The sequence below is a fragment of the Otolemur garnettii genome, unplaced genomic scaffold (genome assembly GCF_000181295.1).
Source record: "Otolemur garnettii isolate 467f Iridium unplaced genomic scaffold, OtoGar3 scaffold00112, whole genome shotgun sequence".
NCBI classification, from domain to species: Eukaryota; Metazoa; Chordata; class Mammalia; order Primates; family Galagidae; genus Otolemur; species Otolemur garnettii.
This window is the reverse complement of record NW_003852507.1, coordinates 1,902,256-1,915,262: the sequence shown is the minus strand read 5'-3', so window position 1 is coordinate 1,915,262 and position 13,007 is coordinate 1,902,256. Positions and strand designations below refer to the sequence as shown.

Genomic DNA, 13,007 nt, shown 5'->3' with positions numbered 1-13,007 from the left:
ACAGCTTGAGGCTCTGTCTCAAAAAAAAAAAAAAAAAAAGAGAACCACCTGCTTGGCTGCTGGTAGGTCGTTGGAGGCTGCTTGGATCAAGAGGAAAGTGCCCTCATGGGGCCCTCCCTAGGACACAGAACCTGAGCCCAGCACAGACTGAACCCAGGGAGGCAGCCCAGCTTCCCCTGCTTCACCCACGCAGGAAGCCACCCCCGTCAGGACAGATTTGTTTTCATTTTTTCTTTTTCTTTCTTTCTTTTTTTTTTTAACCTTTATTTCTGGTGTTTTCCATTTTACATGAAAGGTATGTACTAAAATTCCCAAGTGCTCACCTGACCTAACCTTAAAAGGGAAAATATCTAGGATCTCTCCTTTCCCCACTGGGCTTTGAGAGTCATTCAGCCCTACCAAATTAGAGGATGGTTTTGCCCTCAGTGGAACAACTGCATAAAGGAAGTTCTGGGGCTGGGCACAGTGCCTCTCGCCTGTAATCCTAGCATCTGGGAGGCTGAGGTGGGTGGACTGCTTGAGCTGAGGAGTTTAGAGGCCAGAGACCAGCCTGAACAAGAGAGAGACTGCCCCCTCCCCTATAGTCCCAGCTATTCGGGAGGCTGAGGCAAGAGGATCTCTGGAGCTCAAGAGTTCAAGGTTGCTGTGAGGTATGATGATGCCACGGTACTCTTCCTAGGGAGATGGAGTGAGACTCCTTGCTGGTTGTGTAGACGTCAATCAATTTTTCTTTTAAATAAAATGGCACACCCCTAGGCTCACATGCTAGAGACTTGACCCATTAGTTACACAGGCAAGCAGTGCTCATTCTCAGAGCAAATGTTTACAAAAAAAAAAAAGAAGAAGAAGAAGAACATAGAGGAAAGAAAGAAAGGTGAGAAGAGAAAGAGAGGAGAGAAGAAAGGAACTCCTTTTTTTTAGAAAGAGCCTCAAGCTGTCACCCTGGGTAGAGTGCTGTGGCATCACACCTCCCAGCAACCTCCAACTCCTGGGCTTAAGCAATTCTCTTGCCTCAGCCTCCCAAGTAGCTGGGACTATAGGCCCCTGCCACAACACCTATTTTTTGGTTATAGTTGTCATTGTTTGTTGGGCGCTGTCTGGATTTGAACCTGCCAGCTCTGGTGTATGTGGCTGGCGCCTTAGCCACTTGAGCTACAGGCACCGAGCCGGAACTGCATTTTTTTCTTTTTACGCTAAATGGTTAATGTGCCAACATCCTAAGGAGGTTTGAGGGAGGCCTATCCCACACTTGAGCATGAAAACCCAGTCATCATCGTGCTTATCAACTACAAAAAGATCAAGACAGTAGTCTAAAAACTCTGAGTCAAGGGACCTTTATTGGGCTGGGAGGAGGAGGTTAGAGGAGAAGCTATAGAGGGCCCAGCTAGGTAGATTCTGACTCCTACTCCTGGCTGGGAGTTGGGCAGCCCAGCCAGTACTGGGCAATGGACCGTGGATAGGGAGGGTTCACAGTGTCCACTCGCCGTGTGCGAAGGTTGACACGGTAGTATTTGTCTGGAAGAAAGGACAGGAGAGGGCATGTAAGACCCAGCCTGACCTTGCCCCTCTTGCCTGCAGGAAAAACACCCAGGTCTCTCTCAGAAGGGAAAGTGTACATCCATGATGTGGCTAAGGACTCCTGGCCTGGCCTTCTGGAGTCACCCACCACACACTATGCTTAGCCCGTGGAGACCAGGACAGAAGAGAAGGCCCCAGCTAGACCAGCTTCAGGGTGGCAGGGGCTCCCACCTCCAGAGAAGAAGAAGACACTCTGGACAGGCTCACAGGTGGCAGGTACTAGCCAGTCCATCCCGTAGTCAGCATAGTTGTAGGCGCCCAGCCCACTCTCCTCACTGGAGAACAAGGAGGACAGGAAGGTTGAACGGGATGACCGGCGAGAGTTCTGGCTGCGGCCGCGGCTACCACGTGAACGGTAGCGTTTGCGGCTGCGACGCCTAGACTTTTGTTTCTTGGCCCAGGAGGAGCGGGGTGCCGCGCCTGAGATGTAGATGCGGCCAGCCATGGCTGCATCCACTTTTCCCGGCACACCATGCCAGTCCTGGCTGATGAACTGTGGCTCTCCGGTACCACCTGTGACAGGGAAGAGGTGAATGAGAGGCCTTTGAGGGCTTGGGTCCTGGCCCCTCCAGTGGGACCTTTAGAGTTCATCCATTGCACCCAGCACCAGGCCTCTGACTCCCTGTTCAGTGCTCTTTCCCCTGTGCACCCTGACCCCCAGACCTCCCCTGGCCCCTCAGCTGTAGCCCCTCCCCCTGCTGGCTGTGCAAAGTCCAAGGTATCGGGTTCAGGTGGAGCCCAGCTTCCCCTCAAAGATCAACAGAAGCAAAGTCTGGCCTGAGTAAACAGCACTTGACTGATAGCTCCACAATCACAGCCCCCTCCAGCCCGCCCAGACCTCTCCTCACCCAGGGGATTCCAGCCCTACTGAGGGGGAAGCAAGACTTTCCCTCCCACCATACCAAAGTGTCTTCCCCAGAAGAGAAACTCAAAGATGCTCTCCCAGCTGTCCCGCTGCAGCAGGGCAAAGTGCTCAAACACAGCCGACAGGGAGCCGCCTTCACATTCCTCCTGACTGGGCTGCTGCTGGAACTGGTACTCCCAGTATTGCTTCCCTGGAAAGCAGGGTGGTGGGCATCAGGAGGGAGCTTCTGAGCCAGATTAGAGAGCCCAGAGACTGTTGGGATGAGGAGCTCCTGGCACAGGGATGGAGACACACTGAGGCCTATCCCAGTGAGTTGTGGAAGGAAACCAAGAGTGCTCTACTACCTGCCCATTCCCACATCCACCCCCCCGGTACCCTTGAAGAAGTAGACTCGCTCCCGGCCACTGTAGCTATGGGCAGGGAGGGCCAAGGCTGCGTCTATGTTGTCCGGGATGCCGTTGAAGCCTTCAGAGATATTTCGGGGGTAATCAGGGTCCAGGACACCATCATCAAAGCGCCAGTACTGACTACCCTAGGAGGTAGAGAAGGTGTTAGGAGACAGGTGGCTGGGCACAGACGCAGAGTCTCCAGCCAGGGACTCCAGGGCCCCAGATCCAGCCTTTATGTTCACCCTGGCCCTGGGAACAATAGCTCTCAAATCTCCTATAGATGCCCCCTGCCCTGCCCCACATGCCCTGGGCCTGGCACCTTGAAGAGGTAGGTCTTCCCCTGGCAGTTGATGCGAGTGAAGGCAGCATCAATAGGGCCCTCGATGCCCCAGACATCTCGGATGAGCTTGGGATACCCAGGTCTCACTGCCGTTTCATCTAGCTCATAGCAGTACTTCCCTAGAGTAGGGGAGGTTGTGTGAGGGAACAGCTGCTTCTAGGGCACATCCCCTCCACCCCCAAGACCACCAAGACCTGACCCTGGAATCACCTCGGAAGGCAAACAGGGAACCATTCTTGAGGTCGGTGAAGGCATCAAAGGGCTTCCCACTGCACACTTCCTCTGCTGGGGACTCTGAGGTCTCTGGATCAAGGGTCTCAGGCTTCAGGTTCACCTCAGGCTTAGAGATGTCTTCCCTGGGGTTCAGAAGACTTGGCTGTACAGTGTACCACTCAGTCTGAGCCTGCACCTCAGGGCCCAGGGACGCGGCCTCCGGCTGTGTGTGCAAGCTGCTGTTCTCTTTGGTCTCTTCTATGGGGTAGTCATAATCCCTATATTCATCTTCTGGCAGGGTGAACACATCCCCACGAGTCACTGCAGACAGAGTGGATGACGGTGAATCTCCCAGCTGCAAGGGAACCCCAGAACCACCCACCTGGGCTCTGAACACACCTTGGTGCTTGCACTCGGCCATGTAGTCCGCGCAGCAGCTCTGGTAGTAAGAGCAGAGCTCATCACACTGACACTTCCTGTCGGCGTTGAAGCCTTCAGTGCAGCGGCCTTTGCATGAGTCTATGAGGAAAGGGTGTCAGTTGGCACAGCCAAGCCCGGCCACCCTAACCCACTCTCCAAGGATTCAGGTGGCTGCCAACACCCTCCCGCACCTTGATCGGCCAGAACAACCCATGCCAGCAGGGCCAGCATGAGAAAGGGCCTAGCGGATGCCATGGTGGGTCCTTTAGCTGAGTGCTGGCAAGCCGGGCTCAGCTCCCTGAGCCTCTGCTCTGATGCCTGAGGCAGGGAGGGAGGGGCTAGGCAGGGAGGGAAGGTACTAGGGAAGAGGAGGTGCCCTTTCTGCCACTGTGTTTGCTTAATCCCCAGTCCATCCCCCAGCATCCCCCCACACACACTCCAGAGGCTGCAACAACAAAAGGTCACATTCCTGAAACATAGGACCTGGGAGAGCTGGGAGGTAGGATCCTTGCCAACCTCAGGGTCATCAGGGCATCAAAAGGACAAACAGCCCAGTGGATCTGGAGAGCAGAAAGAAGACCCACTCTGTCACTCTCCAGCAGCTTTACCCTCCGAGCTTTAGTTTTCTCATCAAAATGGGGCTAATACAACCTTGATCATGGGGTGTTAGGAGATTACTTGAGCTAAAATAGAAAAAATGCCCAGTAGCTGGAGTTATCCCATAATCATTCTCCCAAAATGGTTATTGATCCATGATTTGTTTGATCAGACACATCCGGGAATGAGTACTTACTCATCCACCCACTGTTTTCTTAGGGCACAGCAAAAAGGCAGTGGGAGGAGAGATAGCAATTACTCTGGGAAATTTTCTTTTTTATCATCAAAGAACAAAGTTTCATTTCTGAGTTCTTCTCTTGGGTCCTTCCATTACCCGAAGCTTGTCTTGGCAGAAGGGTGAATATTAACCGACTAGACTGGATTCGATTTCTGAGCCTTTTCGCTAATTCACAGATCCTGGGCAGGCCACTTTTTCCCTCCCTATCCCTCTGTCTGCGCTCCCCCTCCCCCCAAAAGTGTGTTTGTTCAGCACACCTTTGGACTGTCATGAATATCATCCCTCTACCCGGAAAATGCCCTCTGGCGCAGAACACCAGATTTTGTGCCCAATTTCAGGCATCCACAGTCCTTTTGAAGTCTTCCTACCACCTGAAGGAAGGTGTTTTCAGCTGAATTTTTCTGTTCTGTATTAAGAGGGGGGTGTGACTTTGGCCAATCTCTTCTCTACCGGCTTCAGTTGCATCAGCTATAAAAAGAACACTAGTCCCCTACTCCATAGGCACGTTGTGAGGTTTAGCTGAGATACAGGCATAAAAGGGTTTTAAGGATTGTACGGAATCGTTATTACTATTGCTTTGACCACTAGTAGGAGAGAGGACACCGAGCGGCGGAACTCCCACGTAGCAATGTCATGGGAGAGGGGGGTGGAAAAAGGAGACAGTCCTCTCGCTCTCCACTCCCTTCCCCTACAACCAACGCTGGGGGCGGGGATCCACAAGAGGGAGGAGGCCTGACCAGGGTGTGGGCGTGGCTGGAGAAAGACTTAGGGGTGAGGCTTCAGGGGCGGGGGCGGGGCCTCATGAGACCAGGGGGCTGGGCATCCGGTGCCGGAGCGCGGCTGCTCAGGGGCGTGGCTGCTGCGGAGCATCCTTCAGCCCAAAAGAGCCCCAGCTCCAGCCGCGCTTTGTTCGGTAGGCAACCTCCGCTGCCCTCAGGTGTCTGCATCCCTTTCTCACCTCCCGGCTCTCTCCTCCTGCCCTCTTCCTGCATCTGGGCCTGCATCCTTTCCCCCAACCTCTGAGTCCTCACCCTGCCCTCACTCCTTCCCCAAACTTCTGGCCAGCGCCCTGGCCTGGTACCCTTCTCTCCAATCCTGCGTCCTGAATCTTCTTTCTCCTGATTCCCTCGCGGGTTCCTCTTTTCCCAAGGCCCAAGTCTCTCCGCCCTGCCCGGTTCCTCCAAGTCAGGAATGTCCCCCGCAGGCTGGTGCCCATGGTCCTGACGCTGCTCCTCTCCGCCTACAAGCTGTGCCGCTTCTTCGCCATGTCGGGCCCACGGCCCGGCGCCGAGCGGCTGGCGGTGCCAGGGCCGGATGGGGGCAGTGGCGCGGGGCCGTGGTGGGCTGCGGGCGGCCGTGGTCCCCGCGAAGTGTCACCTGGGGTGGGCAGCGAGGTGCAAGGCGCCCTGGAGCGTGCACTGCCCGAGTTGCAGCAGGCGCTGTCTGCGCTGAAGCAGGCCGGCGGCGCGCGGGCAGTGGGTGCCAGCTTGGCCGAGATCTTTCAGCTGGTGGAGGAAGCCTGGCTGCTGCAGTCTGTGGGCCGCGAAGTGGCCCAGGGTCTGTGTGACGCCATCCGCCTGGACGGTGGCCTCGACCTGCTGTTGCGGCTTCTGCAGGCGTCTGAGCTGGAGATTCGAGTGCAGGCCGCTCGCCTGCTGGAGCAGATCCTGGTGGCTGAGAACCGGTGAGGCTGCCAGTCTGGGGAAGGGGAGAGCTCCCCGTGTGGTGTGGGCGGCAAGCGCGGTCGAATACCTGGGTCTCCTGTGTGCCTCATGCTGTGCCTGCCTCACTTTCCTGCCTCTCTGTTAAAAATCAACATGTCCTCCGTTTTATAAATGAGAAAGTTGAGGCTCAGGGAAGTTTAATGACTTATCCAGCATTCACACACGCTGAACTAACGGTGCAGCTGGGATTCCCTCTCAGGTCTGAGGGACGGGGATGGAGACATGGAGAGGGGGAATGGAGTAGTAGAACAAGATCCTGTCCTGACTTCTATGGATGGAGATGCATCCAGTGGCCAGTGTCCCCCTAAACCCACAGGCCTGCCTGGGTGCTCATCTATAACACCTCTCCCCCTCATCTCCTCCTCTCCCACTGGGAGAGGAAGGGAACAAAGAAAAAATGGAGGGAGACCTCTCTTTCCCTACACCCCCAGGCTAAATGAGTGCTGGCCTGTGGTGGCTTACTCTCTTCTTGCTGCCCCAGTCCACCTCCTGCTTCATCCTTCTTCCTTCTGGTCCACATAATGGACCAGACATGATCTCATTCTGCAGCTGCTGACAAAGAACAGACATTTTTCTGCTGATATGAATGCATTGGGGAAGAGGACTCTGGTGTGCAGGGGCCAGACAGAATGTGTTTTTCTCCCTTGCCACGCATGGTACCAAGATACAGTGAGTGGGACCAAACTGAGGCCTGGTTGCCACTCATGTCTGCCCTGTGGGCTCTCCCTTGGAGTATGAAGACCCCTGAGGACTCACTTGCCCTCCCCTCTAATGCCAGAGCAAACTAAACTGTCACATTCCACTCTCAAGCTGAAGTCTCAGGCTCCTCAAAAGTTAGAAAAGTTTTGGAAGAGTCACTTTCTTTTTTTTTTTTTTTTTTGAGACAGAGCCTCAAGCTGTCCCCCTGGGCAGAGTGCTGTGGCATCACAGCTCACAGCAACCTCCAACTCCTGGGCTCAAGCAAGTCTCCTGCCTCCGCCTCCCAAGTAGCTGGGACCACAGGCGCCCGCCACAACGCCCAGCCATTTTTTGGTTGCAGCCATCATTGTTGTTTGGCGGGTCCGGGCTGGGGATTCGAACCCACCACCTTAGGTGTACGTGGCTGGCGCCTTAGCCGGTTGAGCCACAGGCGCCGAGCCGGAAGAGTCACTTTCAGCTCAAGCAGTTCTCACAAGTATGATGCCGTTTTCAAAAAGAAAAAAATTACCATGTAAAAATTACTATCAAAAATGCATGAATGGGCTCGGCACCTGTGGCTGAAGTGGCTAAGGCGCCAGCCACATACACCTAAGGTGGTGGGTTCGAATTCAGCCCTGACCTGCCAAATAACAATGATGGCTGCAACCAAAAAACAACCAGGCATTATGGCAGGCACCTGTGGTCCCAGCTACTTGGGAGGCTGAGGCAGGAGACTCGCTTAAGCCCAGGAGTTGGAGGTTGCTGTGAGCTGTGATGCCACGGCACTCTACCCAGGGGGACAGCTTGAGGCTCTGTCTCAAAAAAAAAAATGCATGAATGAAGCAATTTAGGTTAGAAGAACACCATAGGGTTCTGGATATTCAGCAAGTCATCACCCTTCCATCTGATACCAAGTGCCCTAATAAGGAAGGGCCTTAGCTGGTCTCAGCAAATGGAATGTATGGTCACTGGGTGTGGTGGGGCCACAGTTGGCCAGTATGCCTGGTAGACTTGATGGGGGGTGGGGAAACTCCAACTAGAACCCTAGAACTCCAGCTAGAACCCTTAGGTGCAGCATCGTAGAAAGAGGAAGGGTGCAAGATGCAAACAATACTGATATTTCTCAAGGTTACAAATGATGATCTTGGGCTGCACCCGTAGCTCAGTGGGTAGGGTGCTGGCCACATACACTGAGGCTGGCAGGTTCGAACCTGATCTGGGCCAGCCCAAACAACAAAATAGCGAGGCATTGTGTCAGGCACCTGTAGTCCCAGCTACTTGGGAGGCTGAGGCAAGAGAATCGCTTGGTCTAAGAGTTTGAAGTTGCTGTGAGCTGTGACACCATAGCACTCTACCCAGGGCAACAGCTTGAGACTCTATCTCAAAATAAATAAATAATTTTTCTATTTTTTAAAAATAGAAAAATTGGGCAGGTATGGTGCGTACCTCTAGTTTCAGCTACTTGTGAGGCTAAGGCAGGAGGATCATTTGAGCCCAGGAGCTTGAGCTATGATGACACCACTGCACTCTATCTGGGAGGCAAAGCAAGACCCTGCCTTAGGAAAATATAAAAAAATTAAGATCCTTGGGCAGTGTCAGGCTCAAAGGAGTAGGGTGCTGGCCCCATATGCCGGAGGTGGCGGGTTCAAACCCAGCCCTGGCCAAAAAAAAAAAAAAAAAAAAATTAGGATCCTTACCTGGTTCAGAGTTACTGAGAGTCCCCGCTAACTGATGTTCCTGGTCTCAAGAAACATCATGCTAATTTGGGTGTTGCTTCAGGACCAAGGACAGAGCACAGTGCTCCTGATGGAGCTCAAAATATAGTAGAACCTTCCTAAGTCGACCACCCATGGGACTGTAACAAACTGATCAAAATATGGAGGTGGTCAACATAAGTAACTAGGCTTCTGTCCTGACATGTACATGTGGTGTATGTCTGGTCTGTGGAAATTAGGTCAACTCAATTATTGACCTAGGAGGTGATCAATATAGGGAGGTGGTCAACTATGGAGGCTCCACTGTACTTCCAAAGAGAGGTCGAGTCTCTGCACCCTTACAGACTGAGAACAGTGTTGGAAGGGAGAGAAGGGGAGAGACACACTGAGAATTTTTGTTTATTAAAACTTTTTTCTCCTTCACCAGTCAAGCCCCCACTGCCTCTAATTTTTTTTTTTTTTTTTTTGAGACAGAGTCTCTCTTTGATGCCCTTGGTAGAGTGCTGTGGCATCATAGCTCACAGCAACCTCAAACTCCTGGGCTTAAATGATTCTCTTGCCTCAGCCTCCCAAGTAGCTGGGACTATAGGCACTCACCACAATGTCCAGCTATTTTTAGAGATGAGGTCTTGCTCTGGCTTAGGCTGGTTTCTAACCTGTGAGCTCAGGCAATCGACCCGCCTCAGCCTCTCAAGTGCTGGGATTACAGGCATGAGCCACCGTGCCCTGCCCCCACTGCCTTTGATTAAAGAAGGCTGTTCCATCAGTATGCTGACCCCTTTTTGCCCTTTCACTTCTTGCTTGCTTCTTCCCACTGCCCAAGAGTCTACATCACAGTTTTCCTCAACTCCAACTACCAGAAGTCCAATAGGGTAGGGTCTTGTCTTTTCTTTTCTTTTCCCTCCCTCCCTCCCTTCCTTCCTTCCTTTCTTTTTTGAGATAGAGTCTCACTTTGTCACCTGTGCTAGAGTACCATGCCCTCGGCCTGGCTCACAGAAACCTCACACTCCCAGACTCAAGCAATCCTCCTGCCTCAGCCTCCAAATACCTGGGACTACAGGCTCCTGCCACCACACCCCGCTAATTTTTAAATTTTAAAAATTCAAGTTCCTGACCTCAGGCGATCTTCCTGCCTTGGCCTCCCTAAGTGCTAGGATTATAGTCCTGAGCCACTGCACGTAGCTCAGGGTAGGGTTTTTTGAACTTGGGCCCACAATATCCAATGAAGGCCCCATTGGACTGCTAGCCCTCTAAATTCGATTAATAAATGTATCCTCAGAGAGGCTAAGTGGATTTCCCAAGAATATGCAATAATAAATAGAGGAGACAGGTTTTTAAAAAACAGAAAGCTATTGCACATACATTCAAAAATGCAAAGGCACAAGAAAAGGAATGCAGTTAAAAGTTCTTCCCATTCAGGCCCCTTCCCTGGAGGTGAATCACTGTAACAAGGTTCTTGCATATCCTTCCAGAGAGTCTATGCAGATACATTCATTTCCATATATCTGCATGTATTATATATACATACTCATTATGTGTACACACTTTTCCCCTCTGTTAGAGCTAGGATTTGAGCCCAGATCTGTGTGACTCCAAAGGATGTGCCAATTTCACCAGATCCACAGCCTCCCACACCACAGAATACTTGAAAGCTGAGTTAATGGTTCTCACAACAGCGCAGAGTTCAATTCTGTAAAGGTGCCAGGTACTTCTAAGCAACCCCTTCCCTTCACGGGGCCTTAAATTAGTCCTGCGAACATGAAGGTGATGATTTCTTAAGTACATCTTGGCTCTAATATTCTAGAAGTTTATGCCATCAGATGTCTGAAAGCACAAAATGAAGACGAAGGATCTTAAACCCTGGAGACAAACAGACATGGGTTCAAATCCCAGATATGCCTCTCAGAAGCTGTGTGACCCTGGGCATGTCATTAACCTCTCTGAGCTTTGGTTTTCTCATTGGTAAAAGGAATATCTACAGTTCCAATTGCCCCAGGATGATCAGGGCCCATCTATTCCTTTGAAGACAGGGTACAGAGAAGTTGAGTGGTCAGCTGAGAAAAGCTGCACTGCTCTTATGGCATGTTCTGGACTCAGCTGGACCCTGCAGTAGACATAAAGTCTCATGCACTTGGGTAACTGTGGTGCCCACAGGGCAAGGACTCCATGGCTGGCTGGGGCTCTGTGTCTTTGGGAGTAACATTACCTGTGGAGGACATCATTGGAGGTCAGTAAGACAAGAAGTCTGCACCTCTTCCTTACAAAGTGACAACTCTACTCCCTGCTCAGCTGATCTCCAGGCTCTCTTCCAAACCTGTCCTATTCACAGCAGCCAAAGACAAACAGGTCACTCTCCTTCCTGAAGCTTTTCTATGGCTTCCCATTTGACACAAAATAAAATGCAAATGTCTGGAGATGGCCCAAAAGCACCCAGCACTCATCTTGGAATTTTTTTTTTTTTTTTGAGACAGAGTCTGTTGCCCAGGTTACAGTGCTGGGGCATCAGCCCAGCTCACAGCAACCTCAAAATCCTGGGTTAAAGTTATATTCCTATTTCACCCTCCTGAATACTGGACTTACAGGCACCTGCCATAAATCTAGCTAATATTTTTTCTTCTTTTTTTTTTTTTAATAGAGAATGGTCTTGCTCTTGCTCAGGCTGGTCTTGAACTACTGAGCTCAAGTAATTCTCCTGTCTGGCCTTCTATAATCCCAGGATTACAGGCAAGAGCCACCTGGCCTGGCTGTGAATATTATATAATACATTCTATATGTGAATCCTTTTTTTTTTTTTGAGACAGAGTCTCACTATGTCGCTCTTGGTAGAGTGCTATGGCATCACAATTCACAGCAACCTCAAACTCTTCGGCTTAAGCTATTCTCCCACCTCAGCCTCCCGAGTAGCTGGGATTATAGGTGCCCACCACAATGCCTGGCTATTTTTTTGTTGCAGTTGTTGTTGTTTAGCTAGCCCAGGCCAGGTTCGAACCTGCCAGCCTCGGCGTATGTGGCTGGCACCTTAACCACTGTGCTACAGGCGCTGAGCTTTTTTTTTTTTTTTGAGACAGTTTCACTGTGTCACCTTTGGTAGAGTGCCATGGTGTCACAGCTCACAGCAACCTCAAACTCTTGGGCTTAAGCGATTCTCTTGCCTCAGCCTCCCAAGTAGCTGGGACTATAGGAGCCCACCACAATGCCTGGCTATTTTTGTTGTTGTTATTGTTGTTGTCACTGTTGTTTGGCAGGCCTGGGCTGGGCCAGGTTTGAAACCACCAGCCCTGTGCATGTAGCCGGCCCCCTTACTACTGAGCCATGGGCACCAAGCCAATATATGTGAATCTTTTGTTGACCTGGTATTTTTCTGTTAGATTTATTTATTTATTTTTGAGACAGAGCCTCAAGCTGTCGCCCTGGATAGAGTGCTGTAGCATCACAGCTCACAGCAACCTCCAATTCCTAGGCTTAAGCAATTCACTTGCCTCAGCCTCCCAAGTAGCTGGGACCACAGGCGCCCACCACAACACTCAGCTATTTTTTGGTTGCAGCCATCATGGTTGTTTGCCGCCTCCCGACTGGTGGGCCGCGGCGTGTTGGGGAGTTGACGTATGAAAGGGGAAGACAAATAAGACAAAGACAGACACATTGGGAAAGGGACTGAGCCGAAGCTGTTTATTGTAATAGGTAGGGGTTTATATAGGTTCAGTTAGTGGGGGAACGAGGGGTACGTTTAGATGTAGTTCTGGTTTGTGATAGGCTAGTATTGTGAGGATGAAGTAGGAAGAAGGTGGAGAGTGATATGAGTAAATTTCTTTGGAATGTGTGCACGTGTTAAACCGCCTCTGGTCTTTTGTATCGTTTCTCTTAATCAGCAAGGTCGTTAGGCACCTCCCGCCTCTGGTCTTTTGTATCCTTTCTCTTAATCAGCAAGGTTGTTAGGCACCTCCTTCTAAGATGCACTTTCTCTTGAATGTGCTGTAATATAGTTGTTAACCCTTACAGTTGTTTGGTGGGCTAGGGCTGGATTCAAACCCGCCAGCTCTGGTGTATGTGGCTGGCACCTTAGCCACCTGAGCTACAGGCACTGAGCCTTTCTGTTAGTTTTATTATTATTTTTTTTTGTACGAAAGGTTTTTATTGGTGGGGGGGAGAGAGGCTGCAGAGCAGCACCAAGGAGGAGAGAAAAGAGGGCTGAGAGATGAGGAGAGAGTGGGGAAGAGGAGAGAGAGAGAGAGCAGAGGAGAGAGGCGGGG

The 13,007-nt window shown here is 51.4% G+C and overlaps 2 protein-coding genes and 1 non-coding gene across 3 annotated transcripts in view; 1 reads left to right on the top strand and 2 right to left on the bottom strand.

Annotated features, from left to right (window-relative positions):
* Nucleotides 1-1,191: 1,191 nt before the first annotated feature.
* On the bottom strand, nucleotides 1,192-1,298 carry LOC111727575. The gene has a single exon (XR_002775100.1). It is a non-coding gene; the product is annotated as a small nucleolar RNA U13 (small nucleolar RNA).
* A 20-nt stretch (nucleotides 1,299-1,318) lies between these two features.
* VTN (vitronectin) lies at nucleotides 1,319-4,180 on the bottom strand. The gene is made up of 8 exons (XM_003797161.2): nucleotides 3,997-4,180; nucleotides 3,785-3,904; nucleotides 3,383-3,706; nucleotides 3,152-3,291; nucleotides 2,819-2,975; nucleotides 2,481-2,633; nucleotides 1,750-2,091; nucleotides 1,319-1,515 (listed from the first exon to the last, which is right to left on the bottom strand). The coding sequence occupies exons 1-8, from the start codon at nucleotides 4,058-4,060 to the stop codon at nucleotides 1,403-1,405; spliced, it is 1,413 nt and encodes a 470-aa protein (XP_003797209.1). The 5' UTR covers nucleotides 4,061-4,180; the 3' UTR covers nucleotides 1,319-1,402.
* Nucleotides 4,181-5,476: 1,296 nt separating this feature from the next.
* Nucleotides 5,477-13,007, top strand: part of SARM1 (sterile alpha and TIR motif containing 1) — a 22,561-nt gene continuing 15,030 nt past the window's right edge. Inside the window, exon 1 of the mRNA XM_003797160.3 lies at nucleotides 5,477-6,324. Coding sequence (XP_003797208.1) covers nucleotides 5,855-6,324 — 470 coding nt within the window. The 5' untranslated portion in view covers nucleotides 5,477-5,854. The remainder of the gene's footprint in view (nucleotides 6,325-13,007) is intronic.